General features: G+C 31.1%; 3 protein-coding genes across 3 annotated transcripts; 2 read left to right on the plus strand and 1 right to left on the minus strand.

The window, feature by feature from the left end:
- Positions 1-3429: 3429 nt before the first annotated feature.
- HELRODRAFT_63427 (hypothetical protein) lies at positions 3430-5898 on the plus strand (the record flags this gene model as incomplete). The annotated part of the gene is made up of 6 exons (XM_009011708.1): positions 3430-3480; positions 3885-3981; positions 4316-4403; positions 4931-4989; positions 5547-5657; positions 5786-5898. The coding sequence occupies 6 exons, from the start codon at positions 3430-3432 to the stop codon at positions 5896-5898; spliced, it is 519 nt and encodes a 172-aa protein (XP_009009956.1).
- Positions 5899-6055: 157 nt separating this feature from the next.
- HELRODRAFT_93760 (hypothetical protein) lies at positions 6056-10133 on the minus strand. Its single transcript, XM_009011709.1, has 8 exons — positions 9792-10133; positions 9316-9460; positions 8831-8893; positions 8346-8447; positions 7955-8219; positions 7659-7780; positions 6839-6923; positions 6056-6645 (listed from the first exon to the last, which is right to left on the minus strand). Exons 1-8 carry the CDS (start codon positions 9953-9955, stop codon positions 6575-6577), a joined length of 1017 nt encoding a protein of 338 aa, XP_009009957.1. The 5' UTR covers positions 9956-10133; the 3' UTR covers positions 6056-6574.
- Positions 10134-14818: 4685 nt separating this feature from the next.
- Positions 14819-16402, plus strand: HELRODRAFT_159876 (hypothetical protein; the record flags this gene model as incomplete). The annotated part of the gene is made up of 1 exon (XM_009011710.1): positions 14819-16402. The coding sequence occupies one exon, from the start codon at positions 14819-14821 to the stop codon at positions 16400-16402; it is 1584 nt and encodes a 527-aa protein (XP_009009958.1).
- Positions 16403-17500: the final 1098 nt, after the last annotated feature.

Raw genomic sequence — 17500 nt, forward strand, 5'->3', positions numbered from 1 at the left:
AACCACCGCGTACCTGCTGAATGTATGATGTGAAACAAAACAAAAACAAAACACAAAACAAAAATCACACCACCAAGTAGAGTAAAAGAATAGGAGTCCCTAACCTACCTATGTAACTAAATTACCTTATGCCCTAGCCTACCTATATAATAAATTAATTTTTACCTCACCTACCTATGCTTCATTAACTTAACTTAAGACTCATGAAGAAAGAGAAAAAGGAGTAAAACAGAACATAAAATACTACCACACAAACAAACATAATGTATGTATGTATGAGCAACCGCTAAAGAACCCACCTAAAATATAAAAAAATACAACATACAAACACACAAACCACAGACACGCAAACTCTATATAACTCTATATAACTCTATATAAAATAAAATAAAAATAAATAAATTAAAAAAATATAAATATAAAAAAATGAGATCAGGCACTCCGACTCGAGCGAGGCAGAAATGCCTGATCTGATTTCAACGTTTTTTCAGCTCCTATTTATACTCGTTTCAACCATACATTTTCATCATTTCAATCATTCACATCAATAAAAAACTTATTTAAGGTATGTACTACACTATTATACAGTCTTAACCAAAATGCTAACCGTACTAAATTGGAGTCATCGAACGAACGCCTTCGAAACTTTCTTGCTGGCTGGTTGAATCTGCTATATTGCTTTTCATATAAACATAATCTAATATAATATAATTTAATTATTTGTATACATGGATTCCAGTCACTTTATATATATAATAAAAATTCATTATAAAAGCAACAGTAATCAGTGCTATATATGTAAGAACGCAGTTCAAATTTTTCGGGGAGAATTCAAAATAGTTTGAGACCACACCTTTCTTTACATCCGATTCCAAGCCGAGCCAAGCCAAGCTGAGCCAATATGCGTAGATTTAAAAGCGCTTTTTATGTTATTATTTTGCTCGCTATATTTATATATTTTATAAATTCATTATAAAAAACAACAGTAGCCATTACTATATATGTACGCACGCAGTTCAAAATTTTCGGGGAGAATTCAAAATAGTTTGAGACCACACCTTGCTTAACATCCGATTCCAAGCCGAGCCGAGCCAAGCTGAGCCAATATACATAGATTTAAAAGCGCTTTTATGTTAATATTTTGCTCGCTATATTTATATATTTTATAAATTCATTATAAAAAACAATAGTAGCCATTACTATATATGTACGCACGCAGCTCAAATTTTTCGGGAAGAATTCAAAATAGTTTGAGACCACACCTTGCTTAACATCCGATTCCAAGCCAAGCCAAGCCAAGCTGAGCCAATATGCATAGATTTATAAGTGCTTTTATTTTAAACTTTTGCTCGCTTTTTAAACGAATATCCCAATATAACAAATTCTCCATCCTATTTTAACTTTCTTTGATGCTTTTTAATAAGTCAGGTTACAAAAATCATTATCGATATCACAATGAAATCAATTTGAAATTTTTTTTAATTATTGATAAAATTTTTAAATTGTTGATAAAAATAACTAGTATATATAGTGTAGTAAAACGTTTAAAATTTTCTGAGAAAATTCAAAATAATTTGAGCCTACGCCATAACACAATTGTACAATTTGAATGTGTAAATACAACATTATAAATGTATTATAACTACATGTCTATTTCTTTATTTAGTTCTGCCTGTGTATATTTTGTCAAATTTATTTGATAGGAATTGAATATAACCTTTATACCGGCTGATTGACTACCATGCAGTAAAATAACTACTGTTGACACCATTTCCTCCAACGATTTCGCAACGAATTGCCCATACCATATAATTAGAATAAACTCTTTCAATCAATGTTTAAATTTTTATATTGTCATTTATTCTTTCGTTTTTGTTTCTATACTAATTTTCGTGTCAGATACAATAATTTAGTTTTTAAGTAAATTTTTATTTTCGTAGCTATACACAAACATGCCTACCTGTTGCATTAAAAATTGCATTAATAATAAATAGAAATGATAAAATTTCTGATGCATCTTTTCACAGGTTTATTTTCAAATTAACTTTACAGTTTACACTAAAATAAATGTAACAATATCCCTATACTCATTGAATAGAACTATTTTGTTTTACAATTACATATATTTTATTTTATAGACTATTATAATTTATAATGCTATCATGGATCACCATTTTATTATTAAAAGCAATACTTAAGAAATGCACAAGTTTCTGTAACAGTTTATAAAATTTCTGATTTCCTCAAAATGTAAAAATGCAAAACAATTGGATTAAGTGCATCAGACAGGAAATAAATGATTTCAAATGGCTTCCATCAAAAAATGCAAGAATATGCAGTGACCATTTCTGTAATAAAGATTATAAGGGTTATGATGGAGAAAGGAAGGTAATGCTGAAGAAAGCATTCCCATGTTTTCAAGTTAGTTATATTTATATGTCATCAGTTACACAAGGAAGCAATTCACATCATTGTACATTGCAACATTCTTATCTATACAAAAAATATAAAATGCATTCAACAATATTCCATGTATTTTATTAAAACTTAGAAAGGGCATAATGACATTGTGAATAATAAACCCTGCTTAGGACTGAGATCATCATCATCATCATACTAATCACTATTACAAGTAGGGTCAATTTTATATTAATGCTTAACAAGTTAACTAAATTGGTTTTTATATTTATTCTAATTATATACTTCATATATTCGATGACGTCAAGTTGTGATTTGTGCAAAGAACTTTTGTTTGTTATTTTTCTAAAATTCAACTGATAAATGAAATGAACAGTAAGATAACAAATATTTACAAAATAACAATGAAAAAATAATTGCCAGTAACCCGTAAGAATATTTTTAATCAACTTTTCACTTTTATGTACTATAGCTCAATTCCTATAGTAAAATTTCAGAACCTGAGAAATAAATTAAGCTAAAATCTCCTTTTAAACAAACAATCGATAATAAAGAGGTTGTAGGTTAAACAGTTGAAACGCTTTTCACTAATCACTGCTTACAACCGGACAGAGTGGAGGTGAAATAAATTATTTTAAATTACTAATTTCAATAATTTTCTTTCGGCACCTTGTAAAAATTTTAGTCTTAAGAATTAAAATGGATCGAAATCACTTTGGAGGTGACTTTTCGTTTTTTTATTTTTTATTATAATTTTTGTATGTTGTTATTAATAATAACAATTTTATTTTTTATTAATGTTAAATAAAACAATCAACAATTTATTAATTTTGAAATTATAAATAGTAAGTTATAATTATTAATATTATTTAATTTAAATTAAAAAATATAAAAATAATTAACTAATATGTAATAATGATGTAATTGTAAGTAAGTCTATCTACAATAATAATATGTAATAAATATTCTAATAATTTTGATATTTTTTGGCCATGTAAAGTTTCACCGTCCATGGGTTCCTTGTCACCATACCTCAACATTGACCCCAACTACCTGGCTATTGTTAGTGATTACGATGATGATGATGACGGTGGCAGTGATGATGACAATTATGTTATAATGATGATGATCATGATCAATTATAAAAAAGTCTTTAGTTTCATTATTGCAAATTAATGAATTAAAAAAATAAATTTTAATCAAATATAATTATAATAATATTTCCACCATACTCCTAACCTTAATTTTCTGGCTATTGCTAGTGATGATGATGATGGTGGGGGTGGTGGTTCTGGCTATTGCTAGTGATGATGATGGTGGTGGGGGTGATGATAACAAACGTGATAAATTATGGAAACCTCTTTGTTTTATCATGAAATATAAAATTATATTACAAAAATAAATTTTAATAAAATATAATAATAGTATTAATTTATGCGCTTGCTAATCCTAATTTTAATTTTCAGGACTCTGAACCCCAGTTTATCATGCCAGATGGGGCTAACCAACATAGGGGTAGATTCGAGTTGGCCTTCTCGCAGATCGGTGGCTCTGTGTGTGTAGGTGTGTTGGATGGGATGGGTTTGCCCCAAAATAAATATTATTAAATAATTAATTAATAATAATTATTAAATAATTAAATAATTGATTAATTAATAATTAAATAGTTATTATTAATTAATTTTTTAACAATTTATATATTATAAACTTTTCATTGATGATAATAAATACTTAATAAATAATTTAATACTTAATAAATAATTTATATTTCATTTTACTTTCTGATTAAATTAAATTAAAGTTGAGTTCAGTTCAATTGTTATTATCATTTTATTATAATATAATTTATTAGGATATTATTTATTTATTATAATATTTATTATTAAATTATTTCAAGGTGCTGCAGTAGGTGGAACGATGGGCCTGTACACGGGATTGAAGGAAACGAAAGTCGCTCAGATTACGGGGCCAGTTAGGCGGACTCAGTTAGTGTTGTTGTCGTCGTTGGGGACATTGATGTTATTGTGTTACTAGTTTGGTAGTGTTGTTGATGACTTTGTTGTTGTGTTGTGCTACTGTTACTGTGTTGCTAGGCTTGGTAATGTTGTTGTTGTGTTTTGTTGTTGTTGTCGTTTGTTATTGTTGTGCTGATGTGTTGTTTCTGATGTCTTTGTTGTTGTGGCTTGTTGCAGTGATGGTGTTGCTTTAGAGGTTTGGAATGGGTTTTTGTTGTTTATGAGCAACAATTAATTATGATTTGATTAGCTAAGTGATTGGTTGATTGATTGATTGATTGATTGATTGATTGATTGATTGATTGATTGATTGATTGATTGATTGATTGATTGATTGATTGATTGATTGATTGATTGATTGATTGATTGATTGATTGATTGATTGATTGATTGATTGATTGATTGATTGATTGATTGATTGATTGATTGATTGATTGATTGATTGATTGATTGATTGATTGATTGATTGATTGATTGATTGATTGATTGATTGGCAGATTATTGAACTTTATAACGAAGAGAGGAGCATCTTCTGCCCAATCACTTGGTGTTATAGGTTGGTTTGTTGTTCTTTTAATTGTGTTGTTAGTGCTGTTGTTATGTTGTTGTTTGCTGGGTTGTTGTTGTTTGTTTGTTTATTTGTTTGCTGTTATTTGCCAAGTAACTGAGATTAATTTTTTATAAATTTTTATTGCATGTGCAACCATATGCAGTGACAAAACCATATGCAACCTTGGTTGCATATGGTTTTGTCACTGTCACATGAATTTATGTTTGCATTTGTATGTTTTTGTGCATTTGCATTTCTGTATGTTTGTTTGTATGTTTGCGTATGTTTGCATTATGTCGTATGTTTATGTATTAAATGTATGTTTGTTGTTTATATATTATACACGTGCGTGTGTGTGGGTTTGTGTTATGTTGAGTTCACCCCACATAGTATTGATATATTGTATATGTTTTTATATCTGTATATTATATATGTGTGTCTGTATCCGTATGTGTATGGTTGTGTGTGTGTTTTGTGTGTGTGTGTTTGTGAGTGTGTATGTGTTGTGTGTGTGTGTTTGAGAGTATTATTTATTTATCAACCCCACTCACTGATACAAACAGCTCTGATATACAGTGCGTTCGGTGTGGTACTATCGAAATCGCGAGGAGCCGACGATGAGATTAACACATTAACAGCTGCTACTGCTACTGGATTGCTGTACAAGTCGTCTGGTTGGTTTTGTTGTTGCTGTTGTTGGCTGTGGTTGCCGTCGCGTGATTTATGTCGTTGGTGTCGTCACGTCAACTGCATCGTCGACCATCACAGCATGATCGCAACGACGTCAACATTAACATTCCAGGTGGCTGGAAGAAGGCGCTGCGTGGCGGGGGTGTCGGGTTGGGCCTGGCCGTGGCCTACTGCCTCATCAACAGCAGGGAGAACGTTAAGAAAATATTGGGCATCAGCAGATAGATGCTTGGATGAGTGTGAATTTGTGAATGAATGAATGATTGAATGAATGAATGGATTGGTGGATGAATGGCTGGCTGGCTGATTGGTGAATTTATATCTTTTTCATTATTATTCTTGTGATTTTTGTGTCAATGTTAAATAAAAATTACAAAATAGATTTTTCCTCTGGTTCCAAATTTTTTAGTAAAAACTGAAAAACAAAACGAAATAAATACAAATATATGTGCATGTGTTTACATATGTTATAAGTACGTGTGAATATGTGCTGATTTGTTTGAGCCTGTACGTGTAGCCCTACATCTATTTGTGAGTTTGCTTGTGTTTGTGCGTATGTAATCGGCAGAGAATAACGACATTTTCTCCATTCTCTTCTACGCTACGCCATTTTTTTCAGGAATAAAACTTTAAAATTTCTTAAACGAAAAAAGTTATTATTTTAATAAATCTATAAGATGTGCGAAAATTTAAGAAAGGAACAGGGTTTGTTGACTGGTTGTGTCGTTAATGTGGAATGTTAATCATTCATCGGTTGAGTGATTAATTAATTGAATGATTGATTGATTGATTGATCGATTGATGTATGTGATTGTAGTTAAATCGGTGCGACCAGCATTTGAATATTCTCTCTACGGAGTAATAGTGCAATGTTCTCATGCACACATACATCTGCATTGGACTAAGTGCAGTTGGTACTCGTGTGCTTTTCGTAGATATACTTCGCACATATGCCATCCTCAATAGCCATACCTGTAAAATTATGAAGTTAATATGGAATACACACACAAACATATATATTTATAAATATATACATATTCATGCACATACATACGCACACATGACATTATGGCCCGACAAAGATCAATCCTTAACTTTATTTTGTTCTTGTTGTCGAAAATTTTCCAACAAACATGCACGTAGATATATTATATTATACGCTAACCAACAGATTTGAAGATAGTGGTTTCATCCTGGTAGGACTGCTTCGATTTGTTGATCACCTCGCCTATCTCTGCGTATATCTTACACTGTCCAACAAATTTAATTAATTGAATTAATTCATTCGTTCATTCATTCATTCATCACTATTTTTATAAGTTAACGACTGGACCACAAAATGAACGAATGAGTTCCATGTATTTGCGACTCTATTGAATAAGTAATTCTCTCTGCCTCTATGTCTTGTTAACTCTTTAAAATATTTCAAACTGTGACCTCACGTTTTGGTTTTGACAATGCCGAAACGATTATTTAAATCAAGTTTGTCTAAATTATGCACGATTTTAAACAACTGAATCAAATCTCTTTTTCTTATTTCCACCAAAGTTGTTAATGCTAATTTTTTAAGACGATCTTCGTAAGCTAGGTTTCTTATAGATGGAGCCAACTTTGCTGCTCTACACTGGACTCTTTAGACCCCCTCGCTATCACCCTTCATTAATTATTTATAATAACGGTTATTGCATCAGTTAGCAAGCTTGCAAAAAAAAACTAGATTTAGAATTTAAGAAAAATTTTATGGAACACTTCTATTCGTAAATAAATGCCAGTAGTTAATTCATTACGTCTTCCACATTGATGGAACGGCGGAGTTAGATCGTTTCTTCAACTTTGGTCAGTTGGCCGACCGGTTGGTTGGTCGGTCGGTCAGTCAATCAATTAGTCACTCATTCATCCCATACTCAATCCACTCACTCGTTCACTCACTCACTAACTCAACCAATCAATCAATCAACCAGCCAGCCAATCAGCAAACGCTTCACCTTGGACAGTATGACATCACCAGATTCGAGAAGACAGCCATCTCTGGTGTCCGTGTACACCACTGATGACGTCATCAGATCGTCATCTAGTTCCCGCCAATTCGGCCTTACCGCACCAACGGCTGTCAGGTTTGGCGATGGTAACGATGATAATGATGATGATGATGATGACGATGATGATAATAATAATAATAATGATGATAACAATATCGCAAGCAAACAGTTCATACCGACAAATTGTTATACCGACAGAAAGTTTATAATGACAAATTGTTTATACCGATATACCGTCAAACCGTTTATATGAGCTCCGTTTTTGACCCATTTTTTCTTGAGAATCGGTTCAGTGGCAAAGGTGGCGACGCAGATGACGTCAGCGTCTTTCACCGCTTCCTCTACCGTGTCGCAACACGTGACAGTCCAATTATTATTATTTGTGGTCATAGTGGTAGTAGTAGTGGTAGTGGTAGAAGTAGCGTCTTGTACTGCAAGCAGCGATCCACTTCTTATCTCATCCGCAAACTTTTCGCCATTTTGTTTCGTTCGATTCCAAATACGTACCTGTTAATAATGACGACGACGACGATGACGACGATGATGATGAGGATGATGATTATTACTATTATTAATATGATTATTAATATTATTATTATTGCTGTTTTTATTATTATTGTTGTTATTCCATACTTGTTTGAACTGGTATAGAGAGGACATGGCGACGTAATGACTCCTGGCCTGAGTCCCTGCTCCCAAGATTGCCAGGATCTTTGAATCCTTTCCCGCCAAATACTGATGATGGTGATGATGATTGTTATGATGACGATGATAATGATGACTAATAATTATGATGGTGGTGGTGGTGGGTGGTAATGACGTATGTAATGGTGGCGATGATAATGATGATGATGATGATGATGGTTGTGGTGAAAATGATTGTAGTGGTGGTGATGATAATGATGACTGATAATTATGATGATGGTGGTGGTGGTGATTGTAAAGATGATGATGAGGATGATGAAATGAGGATTATAACCACAGATGAAGATTGTACAGATGGAGATGATGATGATGATAAGAATGAAAAAGTATTATGATGATAATGATGATGATGGTGAAAATGATGAGGAGGAGGAGAAGAAGGAGGAGGAGGAAGAAGATGATGATGACGCAACCTTAGTGGCAACGGCTGACACGAGACCAGTCCTAACATTCGTAATCACCTCTCCGTCCATCAACTGGATGGTTTGTTGGGAGAGAGATGATGATATGTGGAAAGGGTGGGTGAATGAATTAATGAATGAATGAATGAATGAATGAATGAATTAATTAATTAATTAATTGTGAATAAACGAATGAATGTATGGATGACCAAACTAACACACGTATGAATGAATGAATCGGTGAATGAATGAAAGAACGAACGAACAAATGAATTAATAATTAATTAATTATGTAATGAATTAATTAATGAGTGGAGAGTTGAGTGAATAAATAAATGAACGAACGAATGAATGCTTGGAAAAGTAAATGGATGGATCGATGTATAGGTACGCCGATTATTAATATTAATAATATTATTGTTATCATTATAATTATTAATTGATTAATAATAATATTATAATTATTTTTAATTGATTAATATTATATTATTAATAACAGCCAATAGGGTTCCGTCCAAGTGGTTGAAATGCATGATCCATGCAAGATGCGTTGGTACCCGGACGTTTCCGGGATAAAATGAAACCAACTTTGTCGTCAGGATTCCGTGGGATCTACTATAACAAGGCATGGTTCCTAAGTAACTGTGTGTGTGTGCTTGTGTGTGTGTGCTTGTGTGTGTGTGTGCGTGCGTGTGTGTGTGTGTGTGTAGTGTTATTTGTGTCGGTCGTCGTTTTGTTATAATTATTAATAGTTTTGTTGTTGTGTTTGTGTGCGCGCTGTTGTTGATTTGGCGTGCGTGTTGTTGTTGTTGTGTGTGTGTGTGAGGCTATTTGCATAGTTAGTATGTGGTTATTGGTATGATGTGGACAAATTCCTGTGTATATACATACGTGTATATATAATATTTAAACATTCTGAATTATATTAGATTAAACAACTGATCATAAGAAAATTGTGAAAAATTTTTCCAACCCTTCTACATCCTGTACCGCAACGGTACACCGAACCGGTTGAACGATACCGCTATCGATACCGAGGGAGTATTGTCCCATACCGGCTTCCAGTAGCTTAAACAGGTCATCCCTATTTAAGAGTTTTTTGACGGTGTCTGCATCGATCCAAGTTAATGTAGACATTACGGTGTGTGCGTGCGTGCGTGTGTGTGAGCGAAATTTAACAAATACGCTACTATATATGCGTGCAACGTGAATTTTTTGAAAAAACCTTATTCCCAAGCTTGTAACTACAACTGACAATATTATATATTATTTATTATTATCATCATCAACAATAAAGATTATATTAAAATAAAATGACAACCCCAAAACACTTGAGAAAATAGTTTAAACGGTATATTATATGTGCGTACTTAGGCAGTTGTTTTGAATTGAAACATTATCTCGTTGATTGATGGACTTTATATCACTGTGTAGTCCAAACAACGCTTATATAATTACGCGCACACACACACACGCACGCACGCACACGCACACACATTGCTTTATTTTGCACTCACGCCTTAAACATTTATACCTATTGTTATAATCGCGGGAATGATCGAAGTGCGCTGCGTTATTTATTATTTGGCTATTGTTGTTATCTTTGCAATATTTGTAATCTTTTAGTTGTAAAATTGGCTATAAAAACATCCTACGTATTGAGGTTCAGCAGTCGGGGTTTGCAAAGAGGTTTCGAGCTGAGAAAGCAAAGTCTTAAATGTGATTTATGTAGTTACTTGGATTAGTTTATTGTTTCTGTTACTGCTGGTATTCAAATAAACGTTCAACTTAGTTGGCGTTTGAAGCAGTTGTGTTCATCTATCGGAAATCTTGAACCTAATGAATAACGAACACTTGACGATCGTTAGAAGCTACAACACTGGTGTTGGAAATAGAGATCACTGAAGTTATAACATCGGTATTGGTAGTTACGAGGTCAAGGGTTACGACAATATTTTTTTACGAATTAGTTTTTATTAGCTTATTAGCATAATAAATGTTTTTTGCTATAAGGACTTCAACATCCACATCAAACGACGTAAAAAGACACTGCATTTAACATCAAAACCACGTAAAATATTGAAACCAAAATGAAATTTTTGAAACTAGTTTGAAATAACGTTTCAATTTTGAAACCAGAGAGCTTGCCGGAAAATATAAAAACCTGAAAATAAATAAGAAAGATGAAATAATGTGACCTTCAAAGTGGATATTAACAATTATGTTTTGAATAATATGGAAAAAAGTTAGTCACTGTTGAATTATTCTTGCATTTCAGAAAAGCTTTTGATTCGACTGACCATGACTTGCTCCTTAAGAAAATGTTTCAATTAGAAATTCGTGGTTTTATACACAAATAGTTTGCTGATTATTTGAAAGATCGCTACCAATATGTGAGGTTCAAGTCGTGTCCATCCTCAAAAGTTGTTGCTGAGTATGGCCTTCCTCAAGGATCAGTGCTGGGCTATCCCTTATTTTCAATAACGATTTGTCTAATGTTAGCAAGTCTGTTAAAACGGTTCTTTAAGGTGACGATACAACAATTCTTTGCTGCGGTGAGGACATCAATGAAGTTGCATTAAAATTAAATTTAGAACTTAAATTAGTACATAAAACATTATATTGCACATTTACACATAATCAATTATATTGGTTATGTGCAAAAATCATTTATCTATCATTTATATTAAAACCAATTATTTGTTTTTTGTCCACAAATTCTGACTAATAACATGCATATGGAGAATTATTTAAACAATAACAACGTTGGAAGAGTTTATGTTAAAATAAATTTATGGGTTTCCTTATATCGCATAACTTTTCATGGTTAGAACATATCCTATATATTTCAAGGAAAACCTTGCGAATCATTGGCTCAATCTATAAAATTAGATTTAAACTTACCTTTAAAATAAAAAAGTTATTATATAATAGTTTAATATATCCATATTTAAATTATGGGACGATTTTATAGGATAATAATGTAGAGTCCCATATCACACATGTAAAAAAATTATATAACTACTGATTACGTTGTCTTATGCTAAGTAAGCGATCTCATTACTTTGAGTTATAAAGCAGGGAAATTACTAACTCTAAATCAAATTTATAAAATTTGATTTAGAGTTCATGTCAAATAAACTTTAACATTCATTAAAGTTTATTTATTTATTTATTAGGTCTATAAGCAACTACTGCTAACAAAAACCTTGAAATTTTTACAATATCAATAAGTAATGTTAAAAGTTACCTACTGCTAACAAAAACCTTGAAATTTTTACTATATCAATAAGTAATGTTAAAAGCCTAAGAAAAGTATACACTTTTTCAAATGAGTTTTAAAGACTGCACGTGTCTAAGTCATCCATATTTTTTATGGGAGTCTCTTTAGGGAATAATTTATCTTTGGATTTGGACCATGTATCAATCAATAATATTAAATTTTTTGATTAAATAATTAAGATGATGCTTTTATCTGAAGAAGAAGTATGAACAAATGAATGTATGAATATACAAATGAATGTATAAAAAAATAACAGAAGAATATAAATGTATATGAATGAGTATGAACATGTAATGTGCTTTTTGCGGTTAACTTTTTACAATACGTCAATAACATCAGTCCCTGTTTGTATGGTTGTCAAGGTACTACTACAGGTATGCTTCCTTTTTTGTTCTTTGTTCTAATATATATATATATATATATATATATATATAATATATATATATATATATATATATTATTGGTAAACTATTACCCGCCATAGAGACTCTTCAGTAGCCTGCCGAATAAGGTTTAAGATAACACAACTCAATTATTGTAACCAAGAAACTCAAATTGAGGTGTCGCGACCAATAGGTGAGAACAACATCACGTTATTACAAGGTTTAAGAACCCATTCAGTTGCAAGAGGTATTTTTGGTAAACAATTACCCGCCATAGGCCAGACGTACGTTTCGTCTCTAACGAGACTCTTCAGTAGCCTGCCGAATAATATGTATATATATATATATATATATATATATATATATATATATATATATAATTTGGGTTTAGACTATCATAAATACAATTATTTATAAAAATCACTTCGTTTTTGGCATTATTCAACTTGTAGTTGAGTTTTTCAATTTTTCTAGCGAGACTTTTATCATCTTGATAAAGTTTATTAAGGTTAAATAAAAAACTTTTAATATTTGACAAAAGACGGAACAATACTATATAACTACACAGATGATGGCAGTTGATGCCGAAAAGAGATTTTCTGTAGTAATAACGTTATTAATAATGTTTTGTCAAATATTAAAAGTTTTTTTATTTAACCTTAATAAACTTCATCAAGATGATAATACTCGTTAGAAAAATTGAGAAACTCAACTACAAGTTGAATAATGCCGAAAACGCGGTGATCTTTACAAATAATTGTATGTGTGTGTGTGTGTGTGTGTGTGTGTGTGTATATATATATATTATATATATATTTATATATGCAGTAATTTATGAAATCTACAAAGTTTCTAGCGTTGGTTAGTTTTTTTTATTACATTTCTCAATATTTCTAACCAAATTCTTGTCGTTATAATCAATTTTATTGACGTTGGAATTATATACAGCTTTGCAATTCAAATAACTTGCAGTTTTTATTATTTGCAAAGCAAACTGTATAAAGATGTATATGTATGTGTGTGTGTACATGTATGTGTGTATGTATATTGATGTCATTTAATATCTTTCTGTACACTCATTGGTAATAACTAATTTTCATTGGTTAATATGTTGAACTAATTTTCAATGTTTTTATGCTGATTATATTCATTATATTTGTATCAACATTTGTAGCCTACACGCTTGTATAAGTTTAAAATTCTATTTAAATTTAAGGACTATTTGTTTTTTTTTAATTTTATTGTTCTGTTTAACGGTGGTCTATCATAAGGTCTTTTTTCTTTTTTCTTCTCCGTATCATTTTCATTTCTTACATTTGTTTCATTTGAATTGACGAATAAATTGAATAAATAAATAAATAAATAATGAATCCGACACAGTATAAGTATTTGCTTCAAACTCAATGTATTGATAATTACAGATATTTAGAATAAAAAATAAAAACAACACCGGCAGTGTCCCACACAATCTTTTTTATCAACTTACATTTTCATTTGTCTCCTGATGCAAAAATGGTCTACGTGGTTATTCGTGGCTTGTTAAAACACATTGACAAAATATGCATGTGGATCGGATTAACAATTTATCTCATATACATCGCTCGCGATTTCAAATTCAGAATTTCTACAAAAGTTTGTGAAACTTTTTATCCGTAATTTTACAGCAATTTCTTGGTTTTTACATTATAATTGTTCGCTAATTTAATTAATTTAACAATTGAAGTATCAATGTTTTTAAAATGATTATGAGCAAATATATTTTTTCATGAAAATTTATTAGATAATTTTTGAAATAGCCGATAAAACTAACGATAAAATATTCATTTTTTCATAAAAATCAAATTTTGTGAAGATAAAGGTAGACGAACTCGTAACACTGAAGAAATATTCGCCATTGAGCAAGTGGTTGTTGATTAAATCTAGTTACCAAGAAACATGCCACTTTTATGCTCAGGCAATGTCCAACTGGACTGTTTTGTGTATTACTAATGATTACTCCTTTGAGATAAGGCCATTATTTTAAAATAATTCGTTTAGATGATTATAACTTTCTACATAAATAATTTCAAAAATTGTATTTAGCTTGGAAAATTACTTTAAAAAATTACATGCTAGAAAATTTGCTTTATCAAAATTCATTTTTAGATTTAAGAATGAAAAAGTGATTCATAGATCAAGCGAAAACTGGTTAAAAAATGAGATGCTGTTGTCAGAATTCGATTCCGATGCTATTTTTTATTACCTGGCCATCACGGTTGTTTTTAAAATTTAAATCAAATTTAAAATTGAAGTTGGCATATATTATTTTTAATGTTGTTATAGCAAGGAGCTCACATGTTGTATACTTTGAATTCCAATGAAATATTAAATCACACGCAATTCCGGAAATCCTTGTTGAAGTTCAACGACGAGCATCTAACTGGAGTGTTGTACAATGCAACTCACGTTAACAATTACAAAATAAAGCCATTCAACAGCTCCATATACTACGGATGTTACTCTATTGAGGAATATGATGACATCAACGACACGCATAGATTTCCACAGCATTGTTACGATGGAATTCTTCCTGCCATTTATACACCTGCCTATTTTGAAAGTTCTAGAGTAGGAAGCGAAAACTGTGATAGAAAAATGCCAGATATAGCTATTCCAAGAAATAATTTCATCTATTTTGAAATTAAAAAATCATTTTTTTCTACTTGCTCCTTTTGGTTTTTGCCAGTGTTTGAACCAGTTTTAAAAAACGGCTTAGAAAATGGTGATTTGATATATAAATGTTTTGTTCAATGGGCTGTTTGGCAGCTTGGCTGTTTCACTTCTGTTTATTGGGAAAGTTATTTGACCCGTGAATTTTCTGCATTAAATGTTTCTTCAGAATGCTATGAGGCAGTAAAAGAATTCACGCCTTGCCAAAATCTGATAATCGATGAACATTGTTTTTTGGAAAATTCCAAAAAAATTCTTTCTGATGTTTCTGTTAAAAATTTATTCAACTGGATAAATGTACTAAACAAAATTAATTTCAAACCAAAGCAAATGAACTCCACTAAAGAGTGCTTAGTAAACTCGTCTTTGATTTTGCATCCGGTCCGGCAGCAAGTTATTAAGAATTCTGTGGAGTATCACATTGCAAATGTTAACATCAGTCAAAGTTATTACATAAAAACATGTTCTGAAAATGATTCTCCATCTATCATTCCAAAAAACTTAATTAATCTATCTAAACCATGGATTCAACAACCCAATGTGTTACTCTTGATTGTTTTCAATTATCCGCATCCTGAAGTTATTCCATTGCTAGAGATAATACACAGACCAATTTATCCATACATTCTTTACTGCGGGTTTGAAATGTTAAAACAAAATCTAATATTTAATTACAGAATAAGTTTTGCAACATATTTTCAACAACACGGACAAACTGCTGGATCTCTTAATTATCAATGTATTTTGAAGGCCATGAGAATGGGATATGATATAGACGGGATATTTTTAATAGCAGATGATGTTTATATTAAGACAGAACTTTCTAAATTAAATATCGAAAAAAATAAATTTTTCCGAATTGGACTTGTAGGAGATTTAAAATTTATGAAACAATGTAGTCCTCCTTCAATTGATTGTTCTCTCCCAATGATTTGGTATCGTTGGGGTGGATTTGGCGGTAGTCTGCACACCATTTTGTCCGAATGGAGAGAACTTGGTGAAAAATATCCTGAATTGAAAATTGCGCGTGAAAGGTTACAAAATTTTACAAAAGCAGAAATGAGAATGTGGGGAAGCACGGCTGATATTGGTTATTTGTCAAAAACATATTTTAAAACTGCTTACAAAATGCTTCACATGTTCGCGAAACACCAAGTATTTTTAGAAATAGCGCTTCCGACAACCTTAACCAGTATAACCAAAAAGTGAGGATGAATTTATTCTGCTGGGCCATATGGATTGGACCAACAACCGTTATCATCATCCTTATCANTATATAAATAATTTAACATTGTACGAAAACACTTCGCCCATCCTATGAAGCTCTCTTGCGTTTTGAATAAAAATGTAAACTGTTTGAAAATGTTCTGCAAATGTCTGATGCCCTACTATTACGATCCTCAACAAAGACTTTGTAATTCCATTTGAAGCTGATATATCTGGATTGAAATAAAAAAATCAATAAAATTTGTTATTCTTATAAACGACGATCTAAATATTGGTAAATAAAATGAATAGGCTAACAAAATAAAAATGTACATGTTTTACATGAAAATTTTTGAAAAATGTCATCAATTATTTTATTTTTTTTGTTGCTCAACTTAAAAAATTGGTAAACTTTGATAGATAGTAATATTTTTTAGTTTTAGTTTTTCTTTCATTTCCTTTCTGTTTATATTGTCTGTATGAGTTTCAGTTATTGTGTAAATGTGCATGACGAGGTATGCATGGGTGCGAGTGAGCATGAAGGCGTGTGTTTGTACATGATAAGATATGAATCTGTTGGTTTGAATGTGTGTGTGAATGGGTTGAATTAGTTAAATAATATATTTACTTATTCTTACTGCATTTTTTCCTTTATTAAGCGTTTTACTAGGTAGGGTAATGAGATTTATATATACCTACTGATGAGTTTATTGGTGGATACATAGCTGTTTGTTTATATTGAATTAATTTAACTTTGAAAATGTAGGTAGATCTGTGTATATCTGTGCGCTTGTGTGTATGTATAAAGCTTAAATTTCTTTATATAAGTATGTATGTATGTTTGAATATGTATGCGCCAAAATATGCTAACATGTACATTTTTATTTTATTTTTTTTTGTTGCTCAACTTAAACAATTGGTAAACTTTGATAGATGGTGATATTTATTAGTTTTAGTTTTTCTTTCATTTCCTTCATGTTTATATTATCAGTATATGAGCTTCAGTTATTTTTTTTCTGTTTATGTATTATATTATAGACGACATTACTGAATGGACTGGTGTTGGTATTCTGAATTCAATAAAAATGGTCAAAGATAGAA

Source organism: Helobdella robusta, assembly GCF_000326865.2.
Source record: "Helobdella robusta unplaced genomic scaffold HELROscaffold_1, whole genome shotgun sequence".
NCBI lineage: Eukaryota > Metazoa > Annelida > Clitellata > Rhynchobdellida > Glossiphoniidae > Helobdella > Helobdella robusta.